This window comes from Artemia sp. Qi Xiang Cuo, chromosome 3 (assembly GCF_049724085.1).
Source record: "Artemia sp. Qi Xiang Cuo chromosome 3, ASM4972408v1, whole genome shotgun sequence".
NCBI classification, from domain to species: Eukaryota; Metazoa; Arthropoda; class Branchiopoda; order Anostraca; family Artemiidae; genus Artemia; species Artemia sp. Qi Xiang Cuo.
In genome coordinates this window covers 68,104,010-68,127,064 of record NC_142796.1, presented here as the reverse complement: position 1 = coordinate 68,127,064, position 23,055 = coordinate 68,104,010, and the positions used below count along the sequence as shown (strand labels likewise).

The following is a 23,055-nucleotide window of genomic DNA, read 5'->3' as shown; positions in this document are numbered from 1 at the left end:
GACTTTAGCATTGCCTTTGTATAACCCATATGGACTACTATAGGCTATATTAACCCATTCTACATATTTTAAAGGGAATATTTTCGTGTGTGGTGTGCTGATTATTTTGATTTTGTTTGTTCCGTGTATAAGCTTATTAATCGCGACATGGTCTACCTTCAGGTAGTTTAAAGACAAGCAGTTGATTTGGTCTTTCTTCCTTCTTTCTTTTCTTTTGTGACGTTCTTCTAATATTTGCGTTACCTGCTCTTTAAATGCTTTGCACTATTTTATTTTCCATTACATAAAAATATTTATTTTAATCGTATCACAAAAAAATACTTTCCGATACACCTTTTGAGACTACTACTACTAACAATTGATCGCAACCCCAAACCACTAGGGGCCCGCCCAACTAAGCATGCTCTACCTCCACCTCAATTTGTTCAAAGCTTCCAAAACCCTATATATCCTTTCTTATGTCCCACACCGGTAGAGGACATTCTGCTGTTCATATTAAACCAGATGAAGGATGAAGATGAAGAAAATGATCATGAATAAAGAAGAAGATAAATAAGATGATGAAACACAATTTTTTCAGTTTTTTTTTTTAAGGTAAAGAAGAAAACGGACGAAGAACTTCCAAGGCTATTGATGACACATAGGGCGTCGAATCGACATTTCGGTAGCTAGACCCTTTTACAGGAAGCAGGCTTGTCGCCCAACCTTGCGGCAGTAGAGTATCCATCTACGGTTCTATCACAGTATTTGGCTCCACTTGGCAGATGGCCAAGGAGCTAGATTTCACCGATCTATCATCATTCAACCCTAAAACGTAACCTAACACCTTCCAGATTCTTACAGAATCTTAACAAACCTTGCAGCGTAGGGAAATTCTAATCAGCATAACTAAAAGGCATTAGACTTTTGATTAGCACAGACAATAAGGTATTTCAATACGAATAAAGACTTACCTTATATTCTTTCATTTCAAAAAGTGCTTCTATAAAAGTAGCTATTTCGTTGGATCGTTCAAATCCTTTTGACCTGACCTTCTTTGAAATTTGGAAACTCCACTTTACTAGTTCAACGATTCGTGAATACTGGCGTTTCTCAAACAGCTCAATAAGATTTGACATTTGGGCGCTTCTTTTGATAACGTCAAGGTTCGCTTCGCACATACTTTCTGTTATAAAAGATGTACCTGATTTATCTTTAATGAAAAATCCATCAGCATTTGCCTTCAACTTTTTCAAATCATCAAAAATATTTAGAACTACTTCAGCAGCGAACTGACCCTGTCGTAACCACCCTAGTGACTTAAAGTGTCTAAATTGTGCATAATGTGCACGCAGGCGCACAAGCATAAGATCATTCGTTTCGAACAGGGACTCTTTAACTAAAAGGATTTGTGTTAAATAAGTCAGATCACAAGTAAGTGGATCAGCGAAAATGCTTGAATCGTCATGCTCAATGCACATTTTAGTTGCAATACGCAACTCACAACTAAGCAGACAAACTCTAATATCTTGAAGGATGCTTTGGTCACCCAAATAGCTATGTATGACATCTGGATGACGTCTGTGTGTCATGACTCTTGTGTAAAGTTCGCAAAAGGCGGAGCTTAGCTCTACTGGCCAAACCATCTCCCACTTGTCTGAGAGCGTGTTTAACAACTCCCACATGAGGTTTACTAAGACACAATCTGAATGGTTGTCAAGAAATTCGTTTATAGTTGATACTTCGCATCTCTTCAAATCCTGTAGGCGAATTTTGCCATTCTGATTAGCAGCTCCTATTTCTGATCTATCACATTCATTAAGTCCTTCGTTTTGTCGCCTAGAAGAAAAAAATATATCTTATTTTAATCAAAAATTTTTTTTTAATTTGCAGATCAAATTTCTGAATTTCTCACAAGTTCAATTTTTGAAGCAAAGACGCTATAAAGCCCAATTAAAAAAAAATCATTAGTTCCTAGAAAGCAGTCTTTAAAAACATATGAAACCCTCTCTGGTTTGATGAAGTCAGATTTCAAGGATTTTTATATTTACCATCAGAGCACTTGACTGGTGCTCAACTTTGTAGCTTTTTAAGGACCCTAACCAAACATAAGGGATGATAAAAAAAAATGACAAATACCATTGAAAAAGAAATTTGTTACCCAAGTCATATATTTTCTGCAATTTTTAGTCCTTGCAAGCATATTCTTAAGTTCAAAAATTTCTTTTTCATGTAAGATCCATTCAAGAGGTAAAAATCTAGCTTTTTATAAGCAGTGTAAAAGCACTGCCTAGGTAAAGAGTGATCTGACTTGAAAGTATTTCTTTTTCACAGGCCACTTCGTGTGGAAGGAGTTAACTACAAAACTTTAGATGATTTGAAATTACAAGTTCTCGCCTTCTTTTGATGAGTCAAAAGTGATTGGAGGGCAACCAGCCCCCCTTTCACATTCTTTTTGGCTGTCCCCCATTCCCCTCCTCAACCATAAAGGTATAATATCAAAACATTTAGATAGCCATTTTCCTCAAAATAGTCGAAAACTTTAATAATTATGCTTTCGGGGATGACATGACCCCCATAGCCGCTTAGGCAAGGGCTGTAAATTATGGAGTTTGCTCATTATTTACATATGTGTTCTATTATTAGGCAAGAAAGGCATGCTTGATTCTGGGCGTCCAAAAAGGGCTAAAGGTATTAAAGTGAAACTTTCAGGCCATGCTGAGGGGGGTGTTGAACTATTCAAGAGACACTATTTGCATTCAGGTTATCAAAAGAATGTATCTGCAATATCTCAGGAACGACTAAGGGTGTTGAATTGAAACTTCCAGTGGATATTGACGGGGATGTTGAACTAGATCAAATGATACAATGTATATCTACGTTGTCACAAGGAACGGCTAATATTTCAGGAATGGCTAAGGGTATTAGGTTGAAACTCTCAGGGAATTTTTAGAAAAATGTTTAACTTAAATCGAAAGACTATGCGCAGCCAGGTTTTCAAAAGGGAAAATCTACAATATCTTAGGGACGACTAAGGGCATTAAATTTAACTTTTCATTGAATTTTCAGGAGAACGTTGAACTAAATTAGAAGAGACTCTGTGCATCCTGGTTGTCAAAAGGGGGTGTCTGCAATATCTTAGGAACGGTCAAGGACATTCAGTTTAATCTTTCAGGGAACGTTTAAGGGAACGTCGAATTAAATAAAAAAATAATTACTTGTATCCAGGATGTCAAAAGGGCGTATCTGCATTGTTTACTATGTTTACCATGGCCTGCATCCCTAGCTGAAATTTTCAGAAAATGTTGAGGTGCATATTGAACTAAACCAAAAGATGTTAAGTGCATCAAGGCTGTCAAAATGACATATCTTTAATTTCTCAGGAACAGCTTAGGGTATTAAGTTAAAACTTTCAGGGATAGTTGAGAAGGATGTTCAACTAAATCAAAAGACACTATGTGTATCCAGGTTGAAAAAAGAGCGTATCATCGACACTTCAAGAACGAGTAACGGTGTTAAGTGTAAACTTTCTAGGTGTGTTGAACTAAACCATAAGAAAATGTGTGCATCCAGGTTGTCAAGATGGCGCATCTGCAATAAATCAGAAACAACTAAGAATATTACGTCAAAGCTTTCAGGGAATGTTGAACTAATTATAGACACTATTTGCCTCTAAAAAATTAAATATACTATTTTGTCAAAACGATATATCTGCAACATCTCATGAACAGCAAAGGGTTTTAAGTTAAAACTTTCAGGGGATGCTCAGCTAAATTAAAAGACACTATCTGCACCCAGGTTGTTAAAAGGGCGAAACTGTATTATCTCACGTACGGCTAAGGATAACGGCTTTAGGGACTCAGCTGAAACTTTAAGGGAATATTGGACAGAGGGATAAAGTAGTTTTCAAATTTCGGTATAGGGAGATCGAAAGCGGCTAATAAACTTTTGAATAAAAATGTGATAGAACTGATTTTAAATCTGGTTGCACAGAAGCTAGACGGTCAACTTTTATTTTTTAAACAAAAATCAGAATTATTTTTAATACATTCAATAAGATTATTATAATATAACAGTCGATCAACATTCGTCTATATTTAAGGTTGTAATAGAATGGGCCTCAAGATGGCTTTAGTCCTAAACAACGTAAAAAATTAAAAAGATTCTCAAACCACTTATTTAAATAATGCTTCTCCGTCCTATCCAACCAATATTCTATAACAAAATTATAATTAAAATTTATTGCACTATTCTGTCCAAAATATGAATTTCAAGCAAAAATCTTAATTTAAACAGAGAAACCGACAACAAATATACAAATATTCCTTTTATTAGCCAATAAAAGAACAAAGTCAATTAAAACGAACTGGAACTAATCCAAAACAACTTTTTCCAAAAAAAGAAGTTTTGTAACGACAAGTAAAGGGCTACATTAAACCAAACACGAGCAGAGGTAAACTCAACTGCTAGCTCAAACTTAAAGTGAACAGAAAGGACTATCAATTAAAGAATGGCACCCAAAAGGAACAGAAATTACTATGAATAATCAAGTCAAACCTTAAACAAAGAAAAAATATCACAAACAAAAGCGGGACAACAAACAGGAGGCGTGAATCAAGGGGGGCCCAGTCCCTGGGGGTCAATAATCTAAACTAGGGCACCCTCGCCCGGGGGTTAGAAATACAGGTGAAGGAAGAGGAACGCCCCTCTGATGCACACCGTGCAGGGCCCACCAGCGTGTGGACATGTCCCGAGGGTTACACACCTTCCCTCAGCAATGTAAAAAATTGCTCGGTATTGCAGACCACCGAACGGGAGGATCCCTTTCTAGAAAGTCAACTGTGAAGAGCAGATGATCCAGCTCTATGGACAATGACTTCTGTTAAGGGTAGAGAGGAGTGGCTTACAGCTACCCCCACAAATTAGCAATGAAACTCCTTCTCTTATATATTAATGATGAAAATGGCGAATATAAAAGTAAGAATTCGTGCTACTGCGTCTGGGGTAACCGACGGTATGAGACCCAGAGCTGCAAATAGCGAGAATGACATTGTTGATCATAATGATGAATTAGATTTTGTTACCGCGTCCGGGGCAGCCGACGATCATTTATTCGACTTGAAGACTCTCCAGAGAAGAATTCACCTATCCTAACCCACGAAACATATCTCTCACTCGGAATTCTAAATGTACGCACACTAGCCAAACCAGGAAAAAGAGAACTAGTCCTAAACGAGATGAACCGTCACCGCTGGTACATCGTTGGACTATCTGAGACTCACCTTCCATGCACAGGAATAGAAAGAACAAACGACCGCACCCTTATCACGTCTGGAAGACGTGATGGAGTTCACCGCCAAGGTATCGGTTTCCTCCTCTCTAAGCGAGCCAAACAGTCTCTTCTTGCCGTCCATCCTGTCTCTGAACGTATTATCACCATTCGTCTGAAAGGATTCATTCCCAACATGACCATAATGCAAGTTTACGCCCCAGACTCGTCCTGGAGTGACCAAGAAGCCGAATAATTCTATAGCCAACTCCAACATACCGTTGACATTGTTCCCAAGAAAGATGTTCTGATCGTGATACGGGACTTCAACGACACTGTCGGACACATCGAATTTTGTCGGGATAATGAACTTTTCATAACGAACACCATGTTCCGTCATAGAGAACTAAGGAAAGTCACTTGGAGATCCCCTGACGGCCGCACTGCAAACACGATTGATTACATACTTGTCCGCAAGCGATGGAAATAATCAGTGCTGAACACAGTTTCCATAGCCGGTGGCGACTTCGACTCGGATTACATTCTACTCATTTCTGAGCTTCGTTTGCGCATTCGGAAGCCCCAACAGCCTAAGACAAGCTTACCAAGATATCAAGTTGATCTGCTGAAAAACATAGAAACAAGGAACTGGTATAGAACAGCACTCTCAAACAAGCTGTCGAGCATCCAACCCATGGAAGTTCCAACAGCACAAGAAATTAACCGATTGGTCGACGAAAGCCCATCCATCATTAGAGAAACTGCTAGTGAAGGCCTGGGAATTCAAACCCATTCAAATAAGCCGTGGATTACCCCCGAAACTATTGATCTATGTGACCTTAAGCGCACCCATGCTAACAAGGTAGACCGACAAAGCAAGGACGAGTATAAGAGACTGAAACGCCTAGTAGAAAAGAAAATCTGGCAAGCTCTACGACACTACGTCAATGACAAATTTCGTGAGTGTGAAAAAGCCTTTCAAAAACGTGACAGCCACTTCATGAACAAGAAAGTCCGTGAACTATCAAAAAAGAAGTCCTCGACCGCTCCTACACTGTTAGATAAACACGGGCGCCCAATCACGGACTCCGAGGGAAGACGAGAACTATGGAAGGACCACTTCTGCGAAAAACTGAACCCACCAAAGCGCCCGACCTGAACATCTTACTATCCTTCCCGAAACCGCAGTACCCAGTTGACCCAAGCCCTCCTCCACTAAGACAGGAAGTACTCTCAGCAATAAAATCTCTAAAAACAAATAAAGCCCCAGGCCCCGATGGTATTCAGTCAGAACTATTAAAAGCAGGCCCAGAAGAACTGGTCGATATCTATCAAAAAGTCATAACAAGCGTCTGGGAAACGGACTACTTCCCCAGATCTTGGGCGAAAGCCACCATAGTCCTCCTTTTTAAAAAGGGAGAAAAGGGTGACTGTAAGAACTACAGACCAATAAGTTTACCTAGCCAACCGGCGAAGATTCTTACAAATGCTCCTTGACCGTCGGAAATCTCCGACAAACCATATCTTGGGCCGTTCTTCGAAAAGACCGCTCTACCATAGACCAGATCTTCTCCACTCGGCAAATGATGTAGAAGTATATCGAGTTTGTGAAACAACTGTTACTATTCTTCATCAATTTCAAGCAGGCTTTCGACTTGATATGACTAGATGGATTATGGCACATCCTGCTACACTATGGAGTCTCGGAAAACATAGTAATCCTGATAAGAGATATGTATTCACACTTCGTCAACCAGGTCCAAACGCCCGAGGGATTGACAGAGGAGTTTCTGACATCAGCGAGCGTTCTTCAAGGTTTCCTCTTGTCACCCCACCTCTTTAACCTATTCCTCAACGCAACGCTATCACTTGCTAAAACTGTTGACGGTGCAGAGATTGGAGGGAAGCTTATCGATAAACTAGCATACGCAGATGACATGGAGAAACTCAACCGTCAAGAGCATCTACTCAAAGGTGGCAACGACGAACTAGTGGCAGCAACCGAGGCTTTAGGATGGTCGTTAATACAGCCAAAACCAAGGTTATGCGGGTGTCTGGAGACCCTGTTCCGAAAAATGTGCAGCTAACAATAAAAGGAAACCCAGTGGAAAATGTTAGAAGCCAAGAACTCCACTGGCTTGGCCATATCCAGCGAATTTCGGCCAACTAGCTTCCAAAAAACACATTCGAAGTACAGATTCAAGGCACGCACCCCCGAGGCAAACCTCGTAAGAGATGAACCGACAACTTCCTGGCATATAACCTCCCCCAGCTACTTCGCCTAGCGCCAGATAGATCGAACTACCGTCGCCACATTCATTATTTGCTCAGAAGAGAAAAAGCCCCAATACACCCACAAAGGCCGGACAGGACTTAAGTCAAAAAGTAAGTCAAGTCAATCAGGTTACCCTAGGTAGACAGAGCAACATATAAAGTACTTTTCTCTCCTCATTTTTTCTTTATCGGCATCGTTGCCAACACGAACGATGAGTCAAATACCATCTTTAAAAAATTTCGATATAGACAAAGCTCAAACCCCACTTGCTGCTTCCATGGTTGATGGTGCTGTTTAGAAAATTTAAACAGCGTTTTCCATGGCTGCTGGAACAAACATATATTACCGGAAAAACTACGTAGCTGCCTGACAAAAATCTGAATAAAAATAATTTGACAAAGGAACTAAAATTTCTCAAGTAAAATTAACGGAACAATTACCTGGCTGCCAGACTAAGGTTGAATTTTTTCCACTTCATATATTATTTGACAAAGCAACCAAAATTTATAAAGTACTTAATTAAAAATACCCGAAAGCAACTAAATTTCTAAAGTAAAATTACCGGAACAATTGCGCAGCTGCCAGACAAGAGTTTATTTTCGCTCAGTAAATTATTATATTACAAAGCGACCAAAATTTCTAAAATAATTATTTTTTAAAATATCCAAAAGCAAAGAAATTTCTACATTTAATTACCGTAAGAATTGTGCAGCTTCCAGACAAAAGTTGAACTTTTTTCTACTCAATATATAATTTGACAATCAAGCCAAAATTGGTGGAGCAGTTAATCTCAATGTAATTTTCATAATTTCAAAAGCAGCCAAAATTTATAAAATAAAATTACCGGTACAATTGCGTAAATGTAAGACAAACATTGAATTTTTTTCCTCTCAATAAATTAATGACAAAGCAACCAAAATTTATAAGGTTAATCAATTTAAAAATTTACAAAAGCCATCAGAATTTCTAGAGTAAAATTATCGCAACAATTACGTAGCTGCCAGACAAAAATTGAAGTTTTCTTTACTCATTGCTGCTACTACTAACAACTCATTGCAATACCAGGCCGCCTGAGGCCAATAAAGCTGGGCACACTCCTCGCCAATCCCAATCTATTCGAGCATCCCTCTTTACACACTCCCAAGAAGTCGTAGTTTCCCTCAAATTCTTCCTTACGACCTCCTCTCACTCCATTTGGGGACGACCTGATTTTGTTTGGCCCTAGATGGTTTGGCCAAAAAGGATAATCTATCATCCTTTATCCGCAGAACGTATATAAGCCACCTCAACCTCTTTCTCATTATAGCCATAGAAAGCAGGATTGAACGTGACTGTTCGTACAGTTTAGTGTTTGAGATATGGTCAGTCAGTCGGGTACCCAAACAATCCGTAGACAATTTCTCTAGAAAACATCCAGCAAATGCTCCTCCGTTTTCCGGAGCGCGAACGCTTCTGAACCATACTTGACCCCTGTCATCACTATATCTTTCATTATCCTAATCTTGGTTCGTAGACTTGTCTACCAATTCTTCCAAAAATTTTTCAGCTGTGAAAACATACTCTGGGCCTTGGTTATTCTGCTTTTAATACCTTGATTGTACCCACCATCTTTATTGATAATACTACCTAGGTAAGTGAAGCTATCCACTTGAACGATCTTCTCATGACCCAACCTGACTTCTTCGTCTTCACTTAGTCCCAGTCGAAGCGACTTAGTTTTTTTAACAGTATTTTTCAAACCTATTGTTCCATCCTGAAACATATTCTCCATTCAATAAGTTAATGATGAAGCAATCAAAATTTCTAAAGTTAATTAATTTTCAAACTTACAAAAGCTGCTAGAATTTTTGGAGTAAAATTACTGGAACAATTGCGTGGATGCCAGACAAAAGAACAATTTTTCTCCGCTAAATAAATTATTTCCCGCTAAATAAAAAATTTTAAAGTAGGTGACTAAATTGCCGTGGTAATCTGTCATAATCGGTTAAACATGAATCTCTTCTCATTACAAATTTCTAAAGTTAATCAATTTTCAAATTTACAAAAGCCGCCAGAATTTTTTGAGTAAAATTACTCGAACAATTGCGTGGATGCCAGACAAAAGACGAATTTTTTCTCCGCTCAATAAATTATTTCACAGCAAGAGCGGATCCAGGATTTTTTTTTCGGGGGGGGGGGGGGGTTACCCGATTTTTTCCCGTGGACTTTGTCTAACATCCTGCGTAAGCTGATCAGAACCGTTTTTTCGACTAATTTTCGACTCGGTTAAACATTTCGGGGGGGGGGGGGTCAAACCGGGTACCCCCCCCCCTGGATACGGCCTTGTTTCAAAGAGCAACTAAAATTTTTATAATAGTGGACTAAATTGCCGTGGTAATCGGTCATATCGCTCCTATATGAATACTTGTTGGCTGTGAGCCCAAAGTAACCCCAAACCAAAATGTAATTTATCACATTTTCAATACCCAACCATGTAAGTAAAACTAACTAAACATGAATCTCTTCTCATTACAGATTAATATAGTATAAACTACCCATAATGGTTTCCAGTTTATCATTTCTCTATTATTTTTTATATGAAATTATTAGTTAGTTTTGCTTCTGAATGGCTCAGCAGGATTTTTCGCTTGAAGAATAACATGGCAGAAACAAAATAATTTTGGACCAAAATATAAACAAATTGGTTAACATAACCGAAAAATTTAACAGAAAATGAAAGAATGTAATAATAACTTAAAACAAACAGGAATGAAGCTCATTTCAGTCCAGATCAAAAACGAGCATAAAATCAGCACCTTGAAACTATGTAGATGAATCTTTTAAATTTTACTGCTATAACTTGCTATTTATATTTGACAGCTGGGTCTATGCAAACTTTCTATGCGACATAATTCTCTCAGCTTCTGAAAGACGCGGTTAACATGTGAATTAATGACAAAACTAGTGAAGAAAAGTAGATTCTTACTGTAAAGACGTGGGAAGTAGACTTCGCAGCTCAACTCTTAGCGTTTCGTTTTCCTCTTCACTCCGCATCTGGGCATGCTTCGACCTCGTCAATCGAATTTTTCTGCCAATCCCTTCTAAATGGTGAACCTTCTTTTTCTTCTTCAATATCTTTGCATCTTTATCCTGGCCATCCTGTGAAAGAGCCCAAAGTTTAGACAAAATTACAAACGCCAAAATTTTAGCTAAAACATACAAAAGTTTAAATTACAAAGTAACAAATTACAAACGCTAGAACTTTAGCTAAAATATACAGAAGAAACTGCAGTCAGTACAAAAAAATCAAAAAGAGAACATAAAAACTAAAATTACAAAGGCTAAAATTTTAGCTTAAATACAGAGAACAAACTGCAGTCAAGAAAAAGAGCCAAAAGAGAGCATAAATCTAAAATTACAAACACAAGAATTTTGGCTCTAATATATAGAACAAAATTCAATCAAGAAAAAAAAAGCCAAAAGAGAACCAAAAAATGACTAGAAAATAGTTTATTCGCTCGACTAGTACAAAGCTAGCATATGCATACCACAGAAATCAAAAAAACATATAATGTACTTGAATCAATGTAAACCTACTCTTATCAATATTAAAAGTTGTCATAAAGTTACAGGTCAAAATAAATTAAAAAAAATAATCACACAAAATAAAGCTAAAAATGTAAATGATTTCATTCCTGACGAAGGAGCATGGTGAACACACAACTCTGCTGCTTTTTAAGGAGTCTTCAAATATAATAATCATTTCGCTAGCAAATGCAGCCCTCCTTCTTATGGTGCTATGTATAGCCCTAGGATATAGGTTTGTACAAGACTATAAAAAAAAACTTAAGCAACAAAATTTTTCCAACCAAATATCCAACCAATCTGAAATTCATTTACAATCAGATGTAGGCCTTATAATTTTGACAGTTCAGATAACCCCTTCAAAAAGAAACAAAGCATCGATAAATTGCAAAACAAAAGAAAAATATACTAGATAAGGTTATATATGGGACTATAAGGGAGGGGGGGGGTGGTAGGGTACATTTGCAAGTGCCTTCCTCTTTACACCCTCCCAGGAGGTTCCTGCTAAGTCTTTCTTTACATCTTCCGATCCCAACCACGAACGGCCTGCTTTCCGTTTTACAAGTGAAAGGATTGTTATATTTAGACGGAGCATAAAAGAGACATCGAGTAGTGTTTTCACCTTGTCCCTACGTCACCAATGGAATTATGTATATATTTTTCAAAATAAGTTTGAAAATTTTCAAGGTGGTTATTAGTCAGTATTAAAATTTGCAATAAATTAGGGTAAGAATTTCTCTACATCATCATCGACGATTTTCCTTCAACTCTCTAGGCTCTTTATTAAAAGACGAAACTTCTTTTCTTGATATTTTATTCTTCTTTTTTTCTTTTAGTTTGTCTTTCAATTTTTTCGCTTCCAATAGAAGACATTTATGTACATGTACTAATAGTCAAATCCTTACGAATATTAATACACACACAAAAAAAATCTATCTGATGACAATAAAGAGCGAAATTGAAACTTAAAAGGTACAAATATCATTAATCAGCGTACGATAAATTTACACCAGCTTTAATTAAATATACATTAAATAACTTATAAAATGTTTAGGAAATTCATGTAAGTTAATTTAATTTGAAAAAAATAATAATCCGTAAATAATTCCACGCAGCCTCTTGTAAGATTATACAAAACCAGCGCTGTACTGAGAACACAAAATAATATAGGCTATTCTTCTAGCACAGTAAAAAACCTAAAGTGCGAAAACAGGGCAATTTAAGACGTTTTTATAAGGGGTAAATTTGCTTTATTTGGTATGAATTCTGCAAAATGAACCCATTCTGATGGATGGCTCTCTTTTTGACCTTAAAAGGACATTCGATGATTACCTTGTAGATAAATCTGAGACGTCAGGGTAAATTTCAAAGCTGCAGACTAACTTCAAAAATGCGCATCATTAATTGAAATTCACCATACTATATGTCGAACTATCTACATTTGTGGAGTTTATATTAGGCTTAATTAGTTCTTGACTTCGAATAATACTTCGTAAATACTGGAGCATTAGATGATTTTAAGTAAGTGAGTTAGATTCCTAATTGATCAGATTAACTCAGCTGAATATATATTTGAAAAAAGAAAATCCATAATTGTATTGATGTGATCAAAGTAGATGATCCTTAACAATTTCCAGAATGATTCTGCTGATAAAATGTAAATCACACCCGTAGTCCTTATCTATTAGCCCAACAAAAATTGTACCTATAATGGCCAACCGACATATATTTCTGTGCAAGTTTAAATAAGATCAAAAGTAAAACTTATGTATAAGGCTACATTTGAACAAAACTCGCCGTTGGCCAATTTCTGTATCATTTACCTAAGTTAGATACAGAACTCTTTGCAAGGATTATTTTGTACAAAAAAAGGAGCAAAAAATTACATGGAAACTATAGTTTTTTTTATGGAAGTAAAGAAGAAAACTTAAAAGGGAAAGAATTAATGCTTTTCGCTCTATGGAACATGTAAACATGTAAAGGTAAAAGAAAATCAAGGCCGTATCCAGGATATTTTTTTCGGAGGGGGGGGGGGGTTTACACAAAAAAACTCAAAAACCGCATACAAAATTTGTTTATATCCGTTTTTGTTACGTTTTTACGAGCCAGACAAACATTTCGGGGGGGGGGGAGGAGGTTCAAACCGGGTAACCGCCCCCCCTGGATACGGCCCTGAAGAAAATGAATCGTCATTCCCGATTATTTTTCGAGTTAAGCAAAACTATATTTTATTGAAAACACAAAATCCACCCAAAAACAAGATGCTCTACTAACAGCAAAAAAATCCTCAAGTAGTCGGGAGAAAATAAAACAGTAATTTATAAAGCTCTCATTAGCCTTACACCTACTAGGATATCAATCATTAAGTTTATCTCAGGAATGAACCCATTCTCTAGAGCCGTTCCTAGTATTGGTGGTACCCGGGAAAAACTTAATTACACCACCACCCCCCCCCCCCCCCACCGACTCAAATATAAGCAAAAAAGCCGAATCAAAGTGAAAATTTTGATTAAGGTGGGCAACCCCCTCAGCGACGGCAACCAGGGCAGCTTGCCCCGGTTGCCCCCCCCCCCCTTTGAATGGCTCTGACTCTATCTCTCCCTGAATATAGCCATGATAATCTGAGGGATCATACGAATTAGTTGGTGGGGAACCAAAATTGATATATAATACATCAATATTTATATCAACATAAATATTGATATAACTGTCAGTAAATTTTAGTATACAATTTAAATACTTTCAAAAATGAACAAATAAAATTGTAAGTCATTAGAAAAAGTGATATAATGCAAAATCATTGAGAAGAACACGAAAATGAGATATTTTAAGACCATCCATTGGTCTTGCCAGTTGTAGCATCAAAAGCTAGTAATATAAAGTTTTTAACTCTGGAAACACGTTTAAGTATTATTCGAAGTCAAGAACTAATAAACCCTAATATAAAACCCACAAATACAGATACTTCGACATATAGTATAGAGAATTTCAATTAATGATGTGTATTTTTGAAGTTAGTCTACAGCTCTGAAATTTATCCGACCGTCTCAGATTTATCTATAAGGTAGTCATCGAATGTCCTTTTAAGGCCAAAAAGAGAGCCATCCATCAGACGGGGTTCATTTTACAGAATTCGTACCAAATAAAGCAAATTTACCCCATATAAGAATATCCTAAAATACCCTGTTTTCGCATTTTTTTTTGTTTTTACTGTACTAGAACCGGTGGCTGACTTTACCCCCCCCCCCCCTCCGGAAAATACCCCCGCGTAAAATGCCCAAATTTGCGAATTTGGGTGTTTTCTGGGGAAGGGGTATTTACCGAGGAGGGTAAACACCGGGGGGGGGTAGGGGTAAAGGCCTAGAACCGCTAGAACCATAGCCTATATTATTTTGTGTTCTCAGTATAGCGCTGGTTTTGTATAATTCTACAAGATGCTGCGTGGAATCATTTACGGATTATTATTTTTTTAATTAAATTAATTTACATGAATTTCTTAAACCTTCTATAAATTATTTAATGCAAATTTAAATAAAATTGGTGTAAATTTATCGTACGCTGAACAATGATTTTTGTACCTTTTAAGTTTCAATTTCGCTCTTTACTTCCATCAGATAGATTTTTTTTGTGTGTGAATATTAATATATATTGTTAATTAATGAATATTAATTAATGAATATTAATATGCATTAATATTCAATATGTGTGTATTGATATTCTTAGGGGTTTGACTATGAGTACAGGTGCTTAAATGTCTTCTATTGCGAAAAAATTGAAATAAAAATTAAAAAGTAAAAAAGAAGAATAAAATAACAAGAAAATAATTTTTGTGTCCATATACAAAAGGAGTCATAAGAAAATTATATAAGAAGCCAAGGCAGACGGTACTTTTACGCAGGTGTAAAAAGCTTAGAAGAATAGGCATATACATTTTCCAACTAAGCTTATGATAATAAAAGCCACGGTAATATTTTCATTAAGATCAAACCCTCTTATCTGAGGGTACTTTTTTCATTTTTTCAAAAGTTTGTAAACTTTTTGACATTAGTAACTATCCACGGATACCTTTAATCTCAATTCATTTTATATAATTGGAATTGGAACAAAAACTATAGTTTAAAAAACTACAAAACTAGATATTACAGTAAATTGTTTAGAATGATTTTGAGTTGAAACTATTTGATATCACAAGGTCTTAATTTGCCAAAGCGCCCATATACTATTGCTCATTTTATTTGCCCATATAAAAGCGCCCATATACTATTGCTCATTTTATTTGGTCATATACAAGCGCCCATATACATTTGCCCATATACTGTTTACTTTTCTTTATGATTTATTCCTTTTTATTATTAAATATAAAACTATAAAAAAAACTAACCAAAAGTAAAAAGAACAATGAAATCAACGGTATTTCAGTGTGACAACTCGGTGAAATAAAACTTTAAGAATATAAAACAATAAGAAACACTTTAAATTATTTCTCAAGAACTTCTCTTTGAAACGCAAAAGCAAAAAAGATATATTCGACGAAATGGTACTTTCAATAATTGGAACAAAATTAAAGGGATATCGGACACCATTGATCACTTAGGAAATTATACGGTCCAATCAATAAAATGCTAGAAAACAGTTAGTATAGTATAATAGTCAGGGGCTTCGTTTGGGGGAAGCAGTCCCCCCGATAATATGGAGAGAAAAAATATTAAACATCCCATGCCCTTTGACTATCCAGATATAGACCTTTCTTGCCCCCCCCCCAATAAAAGTGCTGGAGATCGTTCCTGATAATATTTAGTGCAATAATTAAGAAGACTAGACAGTACCGCACTTTTGTTTTATTTTGCCAACAAATCCAGACTTTTACATTCATTGATCATGTCGTAAATTTCATAATGGGGACGAAATGTAAAAAAAAAATTTAACCGATATCTATAAGGGTAACAGGATTACTCATTTAGTTCTTTGATATAAAAAAAAAAAAAAAAAAAAAAAAAAAAAAAAAACGAATTTTCATTTCCCAATAGAGAAAATGTAACTCTTCCTAAAGAAAAATAGCAAGTGCAGTAAAGGAACTCTAAACATTAATAACCACTAATCAACCAAAACAGAGATAAGAAACAAATAAAACTATAGAAGAAAAAAAAAGCATAGAAAAAAAATCTCCATCAAAGAGTCACCATTACAATTACCTGCAAGTCGATATCCTCAACTTCGGAAGGCGTATCAGAGGAGGGTTGAGAGCTGATCAATAGGGGAACTTCAGACTTCAACTTGACTTTGATTACATCCGAAAACGACTAAAAGACACTTAATTAGCACACTGCTTCAATCAGTTTTCTTCTATCCCATTTCCTTCTCTAGAAATTTAGATTTTTCCATTTTCTCCACAATATTTATATTCTATTTTCTCACTTATTAAAACAATTATGCAATTCATTCCTTCGGCATTTGAAAAGTAATCATTAAATAAGCTAGATATAATTTCGACACTGGTTCATGGGATTCTTTTCTTAAACTCGTGAGTGCACACATAAGGGGAAGCCCGATGTGACCTTCTGACGAAGGTCACGACTAAGGGACATAATTTTCCAGGTTAAAATATAGGAAACCCAAACCAATCGACTCTAATTTAATGAGACTGGGATTACCTAAGGGTCTGTTTAGGTCTTTTTCGCGTAATACATACTACTACTACTACTAACAACTCAGCACAGCACCAAGCCACAAGAGGCCAACACAGCTACACACGCTCTTCACCCATCCTAATCTATTCAAATCATCGCTCTTTACAAACCTCCCACGAGGTTTCCTGGTAATCATAGATCAAATTAATTTTGCCACACCTTGGGCACCAGAAAAACGTTGGACTAGCAAGTCCTTGTTAACAAATTCAAAAGGCCCGAAACCCAGGTTTAGTTTCCACTTTCTCCCTCTTAAGAAAGGTTTAGATCAATAGTATAGGTCGTATTCAGAAAATCAATCATTAACGAATGCTACGACCTTCATCCTAAATTAGCAGGTAACTACAAATTAAGCCCTTTACACCCTTTATTAAGCTCTAGATGTTCATAATATGGTTTTAATAATGCTCAATACATACTCAAACATGCTGATAATAACTAAAAAGGACAAATAATGAACTGAATAATGTACTGAACTTATGATAATGAAATAAAAAATCATAAGTTTTCTTTTTGGTTACCTGGGGTCCTCGAACTAAAATACAAAAACGAATAATTATCATTGAAAGTAATTGATTGCTTCTTCTCAGTTGGTAAATCAATACAAAGATTTTACTAAGAGTGAAAATATGTTCTAAAACCGAACTGGCTATACATGACAAACAGCTTGGTTTTATACCAACATCATTGGACTGCAATAATAAAAATCAAGTCAGTGAAAAGTTGCGCTTACCGCTAGGGAGAAAATTCCTACCTAATAAAACCTGTGAATAGCATTTCATTTATTTTGGCTTATTTTTCTTTGTAACTTGAGAGCAAAATTAAGATAGATATCATTCGATGGCAAAAGCTACGCTCTTGAGTAATTCGATTTGTTTGTTGTAATATTGCGACAATACTTAAAATATTTTTGAAAAGTAGGGTCTAATTAGGAGTCTTGCATGTCTTTATTCTGAATCAAAATAAAACAATATATACACCATTGCATTCAACATTTCCTGATCTAGATGATCAGGAAATTATCCCCTATTATTATTGAAGTGAATATTAAATAATATAATTATTATATTATACAATATAATACAATATAATTATTGAAGTGATTAATAATCACTTCAATAATATAATTGGGTTTTACACCTGTTTGTTTCAGTGTTTCTTCTCCTTTGTTAATGCTCACTCAAAAGCTATGTCCTTTGTCTTATGTCACAAAAATGACTTGTTTCTCAATATGGGTGGCCTCTTAAGTGTCAAAGAACAAACCTAGCACTGATTCTAGAAAAATTAACGAAATTCAATACACTGCTTTAGTCAGACATTGAAAGCAGGGATCAAGAACTGAGGTATTATTTCCTATTCCAATTAAAATTTGTAAGTACAGTATTTGTGTTTAATAGATCGAATTATATATATATATATATATATATATATATATATATATATATATATATATATATATATATATATATATATATATATATATATATATATATATATATATATATATATATATATATATATATATATATATATATATATATATATATATATATATATATATATATATATATATATATATTGTACATTATTTATATTAGAAAATGTGATTTACTACCACATGTTTTGTTCATTTAAGATGGTTGAACGATTAAGTAAGGTCAAAACCTCATTCAAGTGTCAATCTATTCAAAACATCAATGTATAATCACTTTTTCTTTCACCGAATTATCACATTGTTTATATTAAAATATGGCAACAGATTTACTCGCAATAAAACGTTGCAACAATCCATTTCAACACTTGCAATATATGGAATACACTTTGTATGGAATCTACCTTATATGCAAACGGCTGCAATGAAGGTACAGAAAAGATCAAAACAATATGCGACTTACTCTACCGTCAGGATTTGAGGTTAAAGAATCGTAGTATTCAATTAGGGACTGGCAAAGAGCCAAAAAAGTTGGTTGATCAACAATTAACGTGGCTTGCTTCACTGGTTCCATAGGGGGCACTTGAAATCTGAGTTTACGCATTGAAAGTGCTTCTTCCATAAACGAATGAACCAATCCTTCATCACAGGGGTAGGTATCCCACAAACCAGACCTTCAAATAAAGAATATCGCTTATCTAAAATGGATCCAAAAATAGACGTCGCAAATACTAGAAAAACGTACTAAATCATACATTCATTAAAATTGGCGTTTTGCCAAATATTTGTTCCACATACTACTATGCACACAGGCCTCTAGTCACACAATCTCAACTTGGTAATACGGGATCCAAAGTTCAAACCAGGCTGCACCAACACATTGCAGGGCCGATGCAAGTACCTTAGTAGTCAAGAAGCATCGCTAATCTCATACAATACAGTACAGAAACTTGAAACCTCTAAAGTAGGGCTCTCAGATACGCTAAATTTGACGGTGTGATTTTTATTAAGATCACTTGACTTTGGAGGTGTTTCCCTTTTTTTTCGAAAATTAGACAGATTTTCTCAGCCTCGTAGCCTTTGACGGGGAACATTAATAAATTTTGATAAGAAATTCTATATACTTAATAGTAATAAATTTATATATTTAGAAACAGCGTAATAAGCCAATTCTTTTGATGTAATAACTGTTATTAAAATTCCTTTTGAAAGAGTTTCGGTTATTATTGGGCCGAGTCACTCCTTACTTACAGTTAGTTACCTCGAACTGTTTGGTTTATTTCTTCTCCTTTTTTTCACCAAGGCACTTCGTATGGAAGGAATATGGTAGAGCTTTCAAAGGGGACTCATTCAATTGGAAATTTAAAGTTCTAATGCCCTTTTTTAGATTTAAAAGTGATTGGTGGGCAAGCAGCCCTCTTAAGCCACTTATCCTCCCAGAGACACAAAATACAAATCTTGGGATAGCCATTTGGTTCAGTATAATTGAAAAGTCTAAAATGTATGCCTTTGAAAATGGCACCACCCCCCCCCCCCCAAGACCTTGGGGCAAGGGCAGTAAGTTATGCAATTCGCCATTGTTTACATACACTATTTGTTATTGAGAAAGGGGGCATTTTTGACCCTTGGTGTCCAAAAAGGAACGTTAGGGGAAGTGTTAAACTAAATCAAAACACACTACGTGCATGTAGGTTATCAAAAGGGCGTAGTAGCAATTTATCAGGAACAGCTTAGAGTAATAAGTTGAAAATTTGAGGGTATATTGAGGGAGATGTTGAACTAAGGAAAAGGGACTATGTGCATATTGTGGCTACTACTACCGCTATTACTACCACTACAACTAACACTACTACAGAAGCTAAGGGTGTTAAGGGTGAAACTTTATGGGAATGTTTAAGGAGAGTTTGAATTAAACAAAAACACACTACGTGCATGCAGGTTGTGAAAACGGCATATAAACAATATCTTAGGAACAGCTGAGAGTATTATATTATAACTTTCAGGGCATGCTGAGAAGGATGTCGAACTCACCAAAAGGTACATTAGTACAGTCAATCTAAGGTTTAACCTCAAACAAATTGTAATGGTTTTGATTTTGGTACTATTCAAACCGGAAAAAAATTCTCTACAACATAATAAAAGGCAACGAGGCAAGGACGAGGCGGAATTGACCGTTTACGTCTTCCCTTCTAAAATGATGACTTTTTAAAACCAACTTAATTTGCCCGTATAGAAAGTCGGTAATAGTAAATCTGGTACGTAGATCACATATATGCACTTTGTTTTTGTTCTACATCCTCAAATTCGCCCTCCCCCCCCCCTTCCGCCCGTAAATCAAACGTCGATATAGGTCTGAGAGCAACATTATGTGAAGTTGAATTCATACAGGAAAAACAGGACTGCTAATGCAGAAAAGAAGTCGTGTCCATGTCAATTTACCAAACCAACCCCCCCCCCCCACACTCAACCCTAAACGTGACCACCCCAAATTCATAAAATCCAAAAAGCAACTTCTCACAACTAGCTAAATCATTGATTTTAATTTGAACAAAAAATCACAGATAACTTGAAATTGCAAAAGGATTGGAGACCCATCACTTTTATTTAACTAATCGAATTTCTTCTTCATCTCGATTCGGACCTGAGCATTAGAACAACTAGTTTCTGTGCAAGATTTGCAAGCAATGTCGCATTCGATGCCATTTTGATGGCAGCTGCACCGATCACTAACATAGGATCCCTTACAAGCATACTTCGAGACGGTAAGAATTTTCTTTGATGCCCCAGAAAGATCCGTGAGGATAAGATACAGCATGCCGTTCTCAAGTCTCCATCCCCAATTCTCGGGATGAAGGGTAGGGCTCTGAAGCCCAATCTAATCTTGTACTTGAAGATAAACAGTAATTCGGAAACAGTAAAATTTCACTGCTGCTGAAGTGGGAGGTAGATCTTGGGGATGGACGAAAGTCGTAGACGTTACTACTTTCTGCTGAAAAACCCGGTGTTGGTGACAGTCAAAACAATCAGTAGATTTTCCACCGTACAATATAGAAAGTGCTACTCCCGCTACTTTGCTCTCTTCTTTCGAAGCATCAACTCGAGAAAACGTTGAAGGATTTTCCCTTACCTTGTCTTCGTCTCTCAGCCGTTTAAGCGCAATCCCTTTGCCAAGTCCATGTAGACAGGAAGTTGTTTTGCAGCCAGGAATTACGTGAGCAAAAGGAAGTAGTTTGCAGGTTTCAGTCTCAATCTTCTTAACAATGGCTTCGACGCCCCAAGTTGCACCAAAAGTGGTTGGCATAGGCTCACTGTCCAGGTAGACCTTGTGGTGCTAAGGAATAACATTATAAAGTAACGATACCAACAAGTCAGTATCGTCACCGACAACAACAGTGTACAAAGTCTTCGAACATTCAACCGCAGTAAGCACAGTAAGCAAGTCAGCATCAGCTTTAGCTTGGATATTCCTCAGACCTTTGCCTCGTAAATAATCAGAAAGTACATTGACAAAACGGGCTTTATTCTTTTTGCACGAAAGAAATTCCTCTTTTTGTTGGTCAGTCTCATTTCTAGGCTAAACAGTATTTCCCGTCCAGAAACACGGTTTCACATAAGATGAGTCATATCTTTTGTCAAAGCAGCGATGTCGTAGCCATCAAATACGATGATGGCGTCTGGATATTTGGCCAAAACGTAGTTCCAGTATCAGTCTAAGATCTCAGAATATGTTTGTTTCGTAACCAAGGGAATCCTGTGAAGCAAAGCGCCCCCGTCTGAGACGTAGGTGCATTTCAAACTATGCTTTCCCTAATAGTATCAATTTCTGAAAGTCGCTTGATAGCTTTTGCTGGCTCTAATTTATTTGGATTTTGGAACGTGCCAGAATCATAAAAAACCGACGCAGGATTCTCCCATTTTTTTTTTCTTTGCTTCGGTGCCATAAAGACTGCCTGATCCTTCTGTTTGAACGAATGCTCCTTCAGAGATTTCCCTACCATTGCTTCAAGAATCTTCTTCCCGACTTCCACTGCTTTGTCGACGTTCACGTTTTCTGCAGCAAGGATTCGAAGCAATAACGGATCACCCTCAAAAGGAAACAACTGCTCAATAAAGTCGATAACTATTTGTGTATCTTCGCAGTCCCTCTCCTGCCTTGAAGTAACAGACTCTTTGTGCTGCTCGCTGGTGTACGGTTCAACCCCGACCTCCCCTATCTAAAACCGGGTTTCATGTGCATTAGAAGCTGATCACTTTAGAGTGTGAATAACACCAATCTCTTCAGATGCTTTTAACAACTTCACAAGACATTCTTGTCATACCGCAGGAATTATTATAAAATAGCGGTTACCCCTCGTACATCTTAATCATTCTAGTAGAGAAGCAGTATTTATTGACAATAAGATGTATCCTTACTTTTGATGGCTCATAGTAAAACATACCCATCACGTCCTTTCACTATTTAACTATACTGCGTTTTCAGCTTGGCAAACCTGCATTGGATCTTGAATGTAACTAAAAAGTGAACTAGAAGCCAAAATTGATGAGTAAGCGTACTGCTAACATGTTCTTTAAAACTCGAATGTCGGCAAAATGGGTCAGCCTGGTCTTGCGCATCACCACATCTTTTGAATAACTTCTCATCAAGAGCATTAAAGAACATTGCGGATGCGGAACAATTTTGAGATATGTGCAAAGCCATTTGTTTGATTGAGTGTGCATGGGGGGGGGGGGGGCAAAATATGCAAGATATTAGGACACGACTTTTTCCTAGCATTTCGGCACAGGAAGTATAAGCGCGAGTGTTTTTGTTGCAAACGACTCACGGATGGTAAAAACACAGAAATTAGTCAAT

The 23,055-nt window shown here is 36.5% G+C and overlaps 1 protein-coding gene across 2 annotated transcripts in view; it reads right to left on the bottom strand.

Annotated features, from left to right (window-relative positions):
• Positions 1-23,055, bottom strand: part of LOC148954452 (calcineurin-binding protein cabin-1-like) — a 152,383-nt gene that overhangs the window by 106,956 nt on the left and 22,372 nt on the right. For both annotated transcript variants that reach the window (XM_089086532.1, XM_089086533.1), the window contains exons 6-9: positions 18,667-18,877; positions 16,280-16,387; positions 10,489-10,661; positions 954-1,818 (exon numbers count right to left, since the gene is read on the bottom strand). In XM_089086532.1, the coding sequence (XP_088942658.1) occupies positions 954-1,818; positions 10,489-10,661; positions 16,280-16,387; positions 18,667-18,877 (1,357 nt within the window). The remainder of the gene's footprint in view (positions 1-953; positions 1,819-10,488; positions 10,662-16,279; positions 16,388-18,666; positions 18,878-23,055) is intronic.